The following is a 12,344-nucleotide window of genomic DNA, read 5'->3' as shown; positions in this document are numbered from 1 at the left end:
ACAAGCCGTGTACCTTGGGCATGATCATCTGTTTCCTCATCTCTAAAATGGTGATATTCCTAACTTTACTATCACTTGGGCTTTTGAAAGGATCAAATAGGGCAGTATATAGAAATGAACTTTGTGAATTGAAAATTAGTATTCTATAGAAGATATTGATAATATTCAGTGAATGACAACAGCTGCTTTACATCGGAAATTCTGTGATAATCAGTTTTTTTGTTTGTTTTAGATTTGTTCCTTATATTGGAATTGTGACGATCCTCATGAATGACTATCCTAAATTTAAGGTAAGGGCCTGTATTATTTGTTTTATAAAAAATGTAATCTTTTGGGCCAGGTGCGGTGGCTCACGCCTGTAATCCCAGCACTCTGGGAGGCCAAGGTGAGTGGATTGCTTGAGCCCAGGAGTTCATGACCATCCTGGGCAACATAGTGAAACCCTGTGTCTATTAAAAAAAAAAAAAAAAAAAATTATTAGCCTGGGCGCAGTGGCTCACACCTGTAATCCCAGCACTTTGGGAGGCTGAGGCAGGCAGATCACCTGAGGTCAGGAGTTCAAGAACAGCCTGGTCAATATGGCAAAACCCTGTCTTTACTAATAATACAAAAAAATTAGCCAGGTGTGGTGGTACATGCCTGTAATCCCAGCTACTGGGGAGGCTGAGGCATGAGAATTGCTTGAATATGGCAGATGGAGGTTGCTGCTGCACTCCAGCCTGGGTGACAAAGTGAGACTCTGTCTCAAAAAAAAAAAAAGAAAGAAAATTATTTAAAGAAATGTGATCTTTTGCTTAGTATTGGAAACTTTTAAGTGGATTACAGTTAAAAGATGAAAGAATAATTGGATAGTTTAGTAATATATTCACAAAGACCAGTTTATTAATTAACTCTAAGAACCCCTGAACTTTTCAACGCTTCTCTGACGTGTGGTTCTGTGTTTATTTTCTAGTATGCAGTGCTCTTTTTGCTGGGTTTATTTGTGCTGGTTCATCGTGAGTAAGAAACCTGCCTTGCTGTTCCTGGGAAGATGCCATACTTTTCGTTACTGGATGTTTGGAGTAGATACTGGTCTGTGATTGGTGGAATGGAGAACACACGTGTTGGTGCTTCTTGGTAGCACTGGTTTGCATTAGTTTATGTTTCCACGCCAGAGTTTGTGTGGGCGGGCGCATGTGCACCACAGAGTGCACTTGAGGGGACTTTCAGTCACAGAATTTCATAATTGTCATTGTCACACTTTCACATTTTTGTACATCAGTGAATTTTTTATATTAAAAGGTTGAGCCAAAGCCCCCAGTGTTTGTATTTTGAAGCCAAGCTTCACTTCTAAAGTGCCTACAGAGACTTGTAAATGAAAATGCAGCTCTGCATGAGTTTGAAACCGTCATACCTCCTTCTAATAGGAATGGCATATACTGAGGTGGTCGTAAGTCTTAACTTTTAAAATTTTAAATAAAAGACTTTGCACATTGAACCCCTTATCCCTGAATTGTGTTTGTTTGGAAAGCTTCCGAAATCTGCCTTCCTTGGCTGGTTCTTAGTACCCCTTGGGGGATATAAAGGCTTAGTGTGAACAGTCCTTCAGCTAAGAAGGTTGCTCTGATACTAACAACTGGTTTTTTTGTTTTTCTGTTTTGCGCGCGTGCGCGCGCGCGCGCGCGTGTGTGTGTGTGTGTGTGTGTGTGTGTGTGAAGCAAAAGTAGCCACTGACATTCATAGGAAATCTCTTAGTCATAAAATTGATTCTTCCCATGACTCAGATGTGTATAAACCCAGCTAGTGTTGCTGAGAGGTTCAGAAAATCTCACTTGGTTATAAAAAGTCATAACCCTTTCTACACTTGAGATATTCTCAGCCCTTTCTCCACCATGGCAAGAGTGTGTTAGCATCTAGAGGCAGAGGAAAGGGCTGGAGGACAAGCATTCTGCTTGGTGTCTTTAAACTCTCATTTGTCTGAAGCTGTTCTCTCAAGTGTCTGACTTTGCATTTCTCTAATGCAGACTTAAAGCAGGCAGTTTAAAGTAGTGAGTGCACAACCCAATTGTATGTTTTCTTTTAATATCAAGGCAGTGAGGGAAATAGGGAGTATAGAGTAAATATCTTTTGAGCACCAAATACTCTTAATTCTATTTGTTCTCTTGTTGTATTAATGTGAAGTCTTAAAGTGAGTTATCTGTGTTAGGCCACTTGAACAGTTTCTATTATTTGTTCAACTGCAGTGGAGATCAGTCTATGCAGTAATGCTAATGGCATGAGAACAGGGACAATTACTCTTCTGAAGCCCTCCCCTGTGGAGAATAGTACCTTCCTAAACCCATTAACCAGGCTTTAGCCTTCCAACTTTGGATATGGGCTCTTAATATTCTCAACGGAGTATGAAACTTGGCAAATCATTGCTAACAAATGCTTTTTTGAACCTGTTTGTGAGGCTTATGTAGTACTTGTATTTTCTCATGAACCAGAAGCTGAACATTCCCTGTGTGGAATGGCAGAAAATTGCCATTTATTCCGTTTTTCCCCCCTTATCACCTGTGGAAGATGCAGTTCACTGCTCAGCCTAATCAGTACACTGGTTTTTGTACCAGCCTTTCTAGGACTACTCTAGGGGAGAAGCAGTGTGCTTTGCTGGCCAAGGTTGGGATCTTAGGGTTCTCTGTGATCCTAGCTTACCTGAGTAAGTATTATTTTTCCTCCTTTGCTGGATACAAGCAACAACTAAATTTCTCTGAAAAGGTAATCAAATCATTTAATACTATTTGAATCACTCCATTAGCCAAAAAATAAAAAGATTACTTGTGGGGAGGGGTATTATATTCCCAATTTTTATCTTGTCTGGTGCTAAACATAAGACTTAAAATGGGAGATTTTATTAGCAAATATATCCTAAAAGCTTTTTTTCAAATGTGAGAAATGCCAGAGAGGTTTTCTTTGCTAATTGAGTGGCGTGATAAGCTCTTTGAGATTTGGCAGGGCAAGTGGAGAATTGGGAGGGCTCAACCATTGTGAGTGAAAGGAATTGAAGAGGAGTATGAAAACTATCAAACTTTAAATGAGAAATTGATAATGGGATTATCTCTTTGGCTGTTACTTCTCTGCTCTTATACCTCCGGCTAATCAGTCTCTTTATATTATTTCCAATGTCTGTCCTCAGCTCTAGTTCCATGTCTCTGTTTTCCTCTGGACACTTCCACTTGATTGTCCCATCTTTAAACTCAAGTTCCTGAAAACTTCCCCTCCAAATTTCATGTTTTATGTGAAGGAATATTCACCTAGATTTGTCATTTCCCTACCATATCTAGCCACGTACTAAGTCTGCCATTTACCCCATCAGTCCATTCTCATTGTCATCACCTGAATCCAGAAATACTTATTCAGTGGCTCCCTGTTGCTTGTGTACTGGTCCCCCTGCCGTGTGCCAGTCTGTGCCTATTTTGGATAATTACCACCTGTTATTAATAATTAGTTTTAGCCTGCCTTCTACTTTCAGAAATGCTTCTTGTTTGGACCATAAATTGTGTGTTCATACTACCTTTTCCCTACATTGAATTCAAACTTTGAATTCTGTCAACAGTAAGCATCCTTATGAGTGCAAACATCCTTGTACTTATGTCTTCATCTTTCCAGTCCCTCCTCCTTATACACTTATTGGAAGGAAGACATTAATGCTTTCCTCACTTGGGCTGGGCGTGGTGGGTCACAACTGTAATCCCAGCACTTTGGGAGGCCGAGGCGGGCGGATCACTTGAGGTCAGGAGTTTGAGACCAGCCTGGCCAACATGTCTCTACTGAAAATACAAAAATTAGCCAGCTGTGATGGCGTGTGCCTGTAATCCCAGCTACTTGGGAGGCAGAGGCAGGAGAACTGTTTGAACCTGGAAGGCAGAGGTTGCAGTGAGCTGAGATTCCACCACTGCACTCCACCCTGGGTGCTGGGTGACACAGTTAAGACTCCATCTCAAATAAAACACTTTTCTCATTCACAACCAGTTGTGTAAAAGTATTATTTTTTTTCCTCCTTTGCTGAGTGTTTCCACTTGTATTATGTCATCTTATTTCTGTTTATCTGAGTCTTACCATCTTCGCAAGTTCTGCTGTCACTCAGCATTTCCACCCTTACACTGTTTATTTAAGTTTGTGGATATGGCCTCGAGGTCCTTGGCAGATTGTGAGCTCCTCCAGGACAGGAGCATTTCATAGACACTGTACTGTCTTTCCTCAGTAGCCTGAAACAGCATATATTAAATGTTCAGTATAATCATGCATTGTAGCCAGAGGCAGTAGATTCAGTTAGGATTGTTGTTGAGCTATTATTTGGAGGCAAAGCATATGAATCATTAAAGTGATCTGTACTTTCCTGTTATTTAGTAAGTACATTTTCTTGGTCTTGCCAAATTTGAATCTGAAAACTTTCTCTGTCCACGGTTCCATTTAAACAGCATGTACCCTTCCCAGATTTTTAACTGTTAATCCTGCTTCCTTCTTTTTTGTATGTGTCCTTAGGCTTAGGCTCTTCTCATGTCTTCTTTATGGCAGAAGTATTGTCATTTGTCATGTTTCTTCAGGAATCACAGGCTTCCTTCTTAGAGACCCAGGGCTTGGAACAGAGAAAGTCTCTGTTATCCTGAGTGCATTTCTTGGTATTTGCATAAGTCTTTTACCAAGTCCAGCTAACCTCTCAGAACATGGGGAGGCTGATTTCAGAATCTGAGGGCTGGGCCTCTTCTTATGACATTTGCCACTGTTAAACTTCACAGATGACCCAGCTGGTTCTAGCTAGGTAAATGGATGTCTACCTTCATCAAGCAGCTCTTTCCGTCAGGATGGTCTGTTCAGGTTGTTTTAGGGCCAGGTATATCTTCACCACTATTGTCTCCTGCTAGAACAGTAAGTAATACCAGATAGGCTTTCAGAAGTAAAATAGCAAATATGACCCTTCACACACAACTATGGTGAGTGTAAAGCCACCATAGTTACTGTCATTCAATTAGCAATTAAAACCTCTCTGAACGTAGAGAGAATGCTGTGTAACCTAAAAGCATTATCAAAACTAGAATGCGCAGGGCTTACCAAAAAATGGTGAAGATGTTGCCTTCCACGTGTCATTCTATGCCCTAAGGATTTTTCGAGCTGCACTCTCACCAGAGCTCACATTTTTGCATCCTGGACATTGGTCTTATGGTACAGACATTCTGTCTTTGTTTATGCTGGTCACTGTGCCTGGAGTGCCTGGTCACTTCCCTACCTACTAAAAGCTTTCTCATTCATTTAACAGACATTTATTGAGCATCTACTCTGTGCCAGATTTGGGGCTAGGCCCTGGGGATACAAAGATGATGGATAAGACCATGTCCCTCATGCTTAGTACCTTAACAGGGGCAATGGACATAAGCAGGTTTTTCCACATAGGATCTTAAATATAATGATATTCTTCCAGCAATCACAAAAAAATAAGTAAATAAATAAAAATAAGTGCAATGATAGAGAGATGCTCAGGGAGCTCCAGAAAGGGGTGTTTCTTACTCCGGATGGAGCTTCTGAGTCCGTGTCATGCTTCCTGCTCCGCACTGTCCTGTACTTTGTTTGTCCTCCTCTCGAACATTGGCCTCAGAGTGGTTTGCCTTGTGTGTATCTCTCTCCCCCATCAGAGGGCCAACTCCTGAAAGGCATTAAGACAGTCAGCCTCTGATTCATCCTTTGATATCCACTAGTCCCTACTGCAGTGCTTTGCATATTTTAAACTTATTTATACTGTCTTGTTCCATAAAGATACCTCCAGTACTATGTGCTGAAGTAGAAAATTGAAGAATTCAGGGTTGAGAGAAATGTGGGAGAAGAAAAGGATGAAATCAGAGGTGAGGAGGCCAGGCACAGTGGCTCATGCCTGTAATTCCAGCACTTTGGGAGGTTGAGGCGGGCAGAACACTTGAGGTCAGGAGTTCAAGACCATCCTGGCCAACATAGTGAAACCCCGTTTCTACTAAAAATACAAAAATTAGCCAGGCGTGGTAGCCATCACTTGTAATGCCTGCTGCTTGGGAGGCTGAGGCAGGAGAATCTCTTGAACCTGAGAGGCTGAAGTTGCAGTGAGCCAAGATTGTGCCACTGCACTCCAGTGTGGACGACAGAGCAAGAGTCCATCTCAAAAAAAAAAAAAAGAAAAGAAAAGAAAAGAAAGAAAGAAATCAGAGGTGAGGTTAGTACCTACAGGATATATCAAAAGATTCTGTTGTCTACTGGAATAGATCCATAGCTTTGACTGTCAGTCCTTAGCAGCTAATGCAAAGAAGAAACTGTTATTTATGTGCTTTATGGAATGGGTATAAAATGAAATTAAAAGAAAAAACTTATAATGGTATCTGAAAACCAAGGAATTTATCTTCTTAACCATGCTGCATGACTTTTTTTTTTTTTTTTACAAAAACTCCTCTAGCCTAATGATAGAGCTATTTCAGAGAATGTTCCTCAGTGTAGGTATAGTTTGGCAACATCTGCAGAAAAGCTACTTCACAAAAGACCAACTACCCATTTAAACTAGGAATCTTCAACTTTCCTGTAGAACAGCGTTCCTTAATCTTAAAACTCATGGCCTCTTTTGGGAAACAAAAATCTCATACCTCCTCTTCATTCTGAGAAATACTCTTCCACCGCGCTGGTCTATAATATCCAACCTCTTATCCTCATCAGCCAAGAGTATTTGATCTTGCTTTCTCTTAAGTTTGTATTATAGAAACAATAATAACTTCTTTCTCATATACAATTATTATTATATTGAATATGACTTTCAAGCTATATATCCTATCCTTGTTCTACCAATCTTAGGCATTTCTGAAATTCCACCTACTCTTTCTTTTTTTTTGACATGGAGTTTCACTCTTGTTGCTCAGGCTGGAGTGCAGTGGAGCAATCATGGCTCACTGCAACCTCTGTCTCCTGGGTTCAAGTGATTCTCCTGCCTCAGCCTCCCAAGTAGCTGGGATTACAGGCGTCTGCCACCACGCCCAGCTAATTTTTTGGTATTTTTAGTAGAGACAGGGTTTCACCATGTTGGCCAGGCTGGTCTCAAACTCCTGACCTCAGGACCCACTAGGCCTCCCAAAATGTGAGGATTACAGGTGTGCGCCACTGTGCCCAAGTTCCATATACTCTTTCTCTTTTCTTTTCTTTTCTTTTTTTTTTTTTTTGAGACGGAGTCTCACTCTGTTGCCTGGGCTGGAGTGCAGTGGAGCAGTCTCCACTCATTGCAACCTCCGCTTCCTGAGTTAAAGCAGTTCTCCTGTCTTAGCCTCCCAGGTAGCTGGGATTCAGGTGCTTACCACCGTACCCAGCTAATTTTTGTATTTTTAGTAGAGATAGGGTTTCACCATGTTGGCTAGGGTGATCTTGAACTCCTGACCTCAGGTGATCCACCCACCTCGGCCTCCCAAAGTGCTGGGATTACAGGCATGAGCCACCATACCCAGCCCCACCTACTCTTGATTAAGAATCATTTCTCTAAAATTGTTACTTTAATTGGCCTGTCTACTTAGATTGTTAAGCTGTATTCCAGATTTAATTCAAGGAGTCTAGAAGAATTTAAACTAGACTTAATGTCAGGCAAGTAAGTAAATTGGCTAGCATCAAGCTTTGATCAAAGCTCTCAGCCTGACGACTTATTTAAGCCAAAATAGAATGCTGTGTAGAATCCTTTTTCTTGGAATTGGTCAAGAGTTGAGGTAGATGGGCTGACATTTTAGTTTATCAATTTTTGATGTAATAGGCATTTTGCCAGAGTCAGGCACTGCTGTGTCAACACCATAGCTGTTATCCAGGGAACTTTCTCCCCCTCTGAGATGGGCTTCATATTTAAAGCAGGCTTTACGTTTCCCAGGTCCAGCTAATAATAGTGAGTATTTAGAATATGCCAGGAGCTCTGCTAAGTGCTTTATAGTTTATAACAGTTTTTACCTTCTCTAATGAACCTTCTAAATGACCTTCATTTTATAAAAGAGAGAAACCAGAAGAAGTTAAGGGATTTGTCCAGGGTCTTCTGGTCCATGCATGGCAGAGCCAGATTTGAAGTCTGTTGCTTTTACCATGTCACAATGCTGGATGTCATAACCCAGTCCTTTTACCTTTGTAAAGTCTATTGAAATTCTTTTATTTACAATAAATTCCACAATTGCAAAGCCCTTGGAAATTCTTTAGAGGCTCTAGGTTTTTCTTGCGCAGATTTGCTCAGATTATTAGTAAGTCCCTTAGAAATAGTGAGATTCTCTGGCAGATTTCCAAGCATTTAAACCTCTTTGGAGATTAAAGAGTATTCATTCCGCCGGGCGCGGTGGCTGAAGCCTGTAATCCCAGCACTTTGGGAGGCCGAGACGGGCGGATCACGAGGTCAGGAGATCGAGACCATCCTGGCTAACACAGTGAAACCCCGTCTCTACTAAAAATACAAAAAAACTAGCCGGGCGAGGTGGCGGCGCCTGTAGTCCCAGCTACTCGGGAGGCTGAGGCAGGAGAATGGCGTGAACCCTGGAGGCGGAGCTTGCAGTGAGCTGAGATCTGGCCACTGCACTCCAGCCTGGGTGACAGAGCGAGACTCTGTCTCAAAAAAAAAAAAAAAAAAAAGAGTATTCATTCCAGTTACAGAAATGTCCCCTAACATACGTGAATATTACACCCAAATAATGAAGAATGCTGGGCCTGGGCTTCTCGCTTCCTTAGGTTTTCGTAGCTTTCCTGAGTACTGCACCAGTTGGCTGATCAGCAGCCTTTGTTTTTTAGCCACCATTGGAGTCATGATCAGGTTCTCATTAGGTGTAGGTATTTTCTCTTTTTAAAATATTGCCTTTAAGAAAACATTTTGTTAGCCAGACGCAGTGGAGGCTGAGACAGGAAAATTGCTTGAGCCTGAGAGGCAGAGGTTGCAGTGAACCAAAATCATGCCATTGCACTCCAGCCTGGGCAACAGAGTGAGACCTTGTCTCAAAAAAAGAAAAAGAAAAGAAAAAGAAAAAAAGTTTCGTATTTTGGCAATTTTGATTTACGAAAGATTTCCCTTTTGAGGTTACTGTTGTGATTTTATAACTAATCGCTATGTGTTCCCTCTGAGTTTAAGAAATTGTATCCAATATCCTTGATTCTCCCTTAAAGATTCTGCTGTTTTCCTGGTTCTCTGGTCCCTTCTTCACTCTGAAAGTAAATAGTAGGACCTGGGATATCCCAGGATGTTTCTCTTCATCTCCCCAGCCCATACAGTTGGAGATTGTGCTCAAAAGATTTGCCAAAATAGAGATTTTATACCAAGCCTGTCCAACCTGCAGCCCTCGGGCCACATCCGGCCCGGTAGCTTTGAATGTAGCCCAACACAAATTCGTAAGCTTTCCTAAAACAGTAAGAGATTATTTTGTGTGTGATTTTTTTTGTTTTTTTGTTTTTTTTTTTAGCTTATTGGCTCTCATTAATGTTAGTGTATTTTATGTGTGGCTGAAGACACTTCCTCTTCTTCCAGTGTGGCCCAGGAAAGCCAAAAGATTGAACACCCCTGTTTTACACATCCTGTTGTGACAACCCTAGGTTTCCTGTCATTTATTTTCTCTTTCTTTCCTTCTTTCTTTCTTTCTTCCTCCTCCCCACCTTTTTTTTTGAGGCTGAGTTTTGCACTTGTTGCCCAGGATGGAGTGCAGTGGTGGGATCTTGGCTCACTGCCACCCTCACCTCCCAGGTTCAAGCGATTCTCCTGCCTCGGCCTCCTGAGTAGCTGGGATAGCTGGGATTACAGTCATGTGCTACCACACCCAGGTAATTTTGTATTTTTAGTAGAGATGGGGTTTCACCATGTTGGCCATGGCTTGTCTCAAACTCCTGACCTCAGATGATCTGCCCACCTCGGCCTCCCACCGCACCCGGCCTCTTTTCTTTTTTTAAGAGACAGTGTCAGCCGGGCGTGGTGGCTCACGTCTGTGATCCCAGCACTTTGGGAGGCTGAGACAGGCAGATCACGAGGTCAGGAGATGGAGACCATCCTGGCTAACATGGTGAAACCCCGTCTCTACTAAAAATACAAAAAATTAGCCAGGCGTGGTGGCAGGCACCTGTAGTCCCAGCTACTCAGGAGGCTGAGGCAGGAGAACGGCCTGAACCCTGGAGGCAGAGCTTGCAGTGAGCCGAGATCGCGCCACTGCACTCCAGCCTGGACTATAGAGCGAGACTCCGTCTCAAAAGAAAAAAGAGACAGTGTCTTGCTCTGTCGCCCAGGCTGGAGTGCAGTAGCAGGATCGCAATTCACTGCAGCCTCAAACTCCTGGGCTCAAGCAGTCCTTCCCATCAGCCTCCTGAGAAGCTGGGACTACAGGTGCATACTACCATACCCAGGTAATTTTTTTTATTTTTTATTTGTAGACACTGGGCTTCACTATGTTGCCCAAGCTGGTCCTGAACTCCTGGCTTCAAGCGATTCTTCCACCAGCCTTCCAAGTGCTGAGATTGCAAGAATGAGCCACCACTCCTGACCTGCTTTTCCTTTTCTCTGTTGTCCTCTGTACTTCTCATGTGTTTGAAGTATACACTCTGGCTTTCTCCATTTGTTTAATTTCTCTGCAATTAACATGCTTTGTACTTGAGTTAACTCATCTATAAAATAGACATAACTCATCTGTAAAATAGGTGTAATAACAAAGCAATGGGAGGATCAAGGGAGCATGCAAGTAAGGACTTTTGGAAAACAAAAAAGATTGAATTGTGAAAAGATGTTACTCGTAATCAATTCCAATGTAATGAAAATATAGCAAAAACATTAATATATTTATGTCCTTTATTTCAGGCAATTTTTTCCATTATTTTAAAAATTATCTATTTTTATAAAAATATTTAATAAATAATAAATAATTATTCTTTTCTTTTTTCTTTTTTCTCCAGTATGTAGACTGGAGTAATATTCTTTTTTTTTTTTTTTTTTTTTTTTTTTTTTTTTTTTTTTTGAGATAGAGTCTCACTTTGTTGCCCAGGTTGGAGTGTGGTGGCATGATCTCAGGTCACTGCTACCTCCACCTCCCAGGTTTAAGTGATTCTCCTGCCTCAGCCTCCTGCATAGCTGGGATTACAGGTACCTGCCACCACACCTGGCTAATTTTTGTATTTTTAGTAGAGATGGGGTTTCACCATGTTGGCCAGGCTGGTCTTGAACTCCTGCCTCAAGTGATCCGCCCATCTCAGGCTCTCAATGTGCTAAGATTATAGGTGTGAGCCCCGGCTCCTGGCTGTAATATCCATTCTTAATCACTATTTTTGATGAAGCAATTTTATTATTAAAAAACTTGGTGCACTTTAAATGTTTTCCTGGTGTTAGGTATAACAGGATTTGCCATGTATCTTTCACCCTTTTAGTTACCCCATGGGTTGTTTCGTGAACCTGCCTCACATTTTCTGTGCATGTCCTTGAATGTTGTAGAATCACAGGAGGGTCAAGAGTGGGTTCTGAAGAGCTTCCCCATGTACCTCCATTCAATTCAATGCTAGCCTTTCCCCACGGAGTGGAGGCCTTTGGACTTCTCTTGCCACCAGAGTGGACTTAGGGAACAAGCAGTTGGCATTTGAGGTCCTCATGCTAAACTCAGAGCCTAGCACTCCCTTGAGCAAGCCACCTTCTCCCCTGTGCCTCCCATTTTTTTCCCTAAGGTAAAGTGAGTGCTCCTAGGTCTGTGGAGGTGCTCCCCTGCTGTTTTCTCCAGGGTCCACAGAGCCCCCCCCCCTTTTTTTTTCTGTAGTAGGCTGACAGAGCAAATGGTCCCAAGGGTGCCTGGGGCCAGCCTCAGAGCTGTGGTTGCAGCTGTGAACCCAGGCTGTGTCAGAGGAAGCTTGGCTTAAGTATAAACTTAGCAGAACTCAAGGTCCAGTCACCTGTGGAAGAGAGGTGAAACTCGAAATGCAGTGCCCGCTCCCTCTCCCTCCTGAGATATCGAAACCGAACTTGGTGTTGAAATTTGAGATGGTACAGTGGGAGTGGGTGTAGTTTAAGGAGAGTTGTATCTGCACTGCATGGATTTGGGGGCCTGATGCAGTGGTCCAGACAGACCTGAAATCTGATTCCAGTGGGATGTCTGGGAAAGTGGCTAAACCTCTTAGCCTATTCCCACCTATAAAATGAGGAGAGCAAAACCTACCAAATGAGGAGAGAGAAACCTACCAAATAAGATTCCTTCAAGCATTTAAGTGATGCAGCACTCAATCAATACCAGCTTCTGTGTGTTCACTCTAATTTCTATATCCATGGACTAGAGAAGATAGGATGGGGGCTTAATGGATGCAGAGGAGAGGGAGGGGGGTCACAAAGGAATGATTACCGGAAGGTGATAAGAGCTATA

At 42.2% G+C, this 12,344-nt stretch overlaps 1 protein-coding gene across 3 annotated transcripts in view; it reads left to right on the top strand.

Moving 5' to 3' along the window:
- SEC11A (SEC11 homolog A, signal peptidase complex subunit) overlaps positions 1-1,477 on the top strand; it is a 49,549-nt gene extending 48,072 nt beyond the window's left edge. For all 3 annotated transcript variants that reach the window (XM_010369867.2, XM_030931155.1, XM_030931156.1), the window contains 2 exons: positions 233-290; positions 953-1,477. In XM_010369867.2, the coding sequence (XP_010368169.1) occupies positions 233-290; positions 953-1,003 (109 nt within the window). In that variant the 3' untranslated portion in view covers positions 1,004-1,477. The remainder of the gene's footprint in view (positions 1-232; positions 291-952) is intronic.
- The last annotated feature ends 10,867 nt before the right edge of the window (positions 1,478-12,344 follow it).

Source organism: Rhinopithecus roxellana, chromosome 5, assembly GCF_007565055.1.
Source record: "Rhinopithecus roxellana isolate Shanxi Qingling chromosome 5, ASM756505v1, whole genome shotgun sequence".
NCBI lineage: Eukaryota > Metazoa > Chordata > Mammalia > Primates > Cercopithecidae > Rhinopithecus > Rhinopithecus roxellana.
The sequence above is the reverse complement of the archived record's forward strand: the minus strand, read 5'-3'. Positions and strand labels throughout refer to the sequence as shown.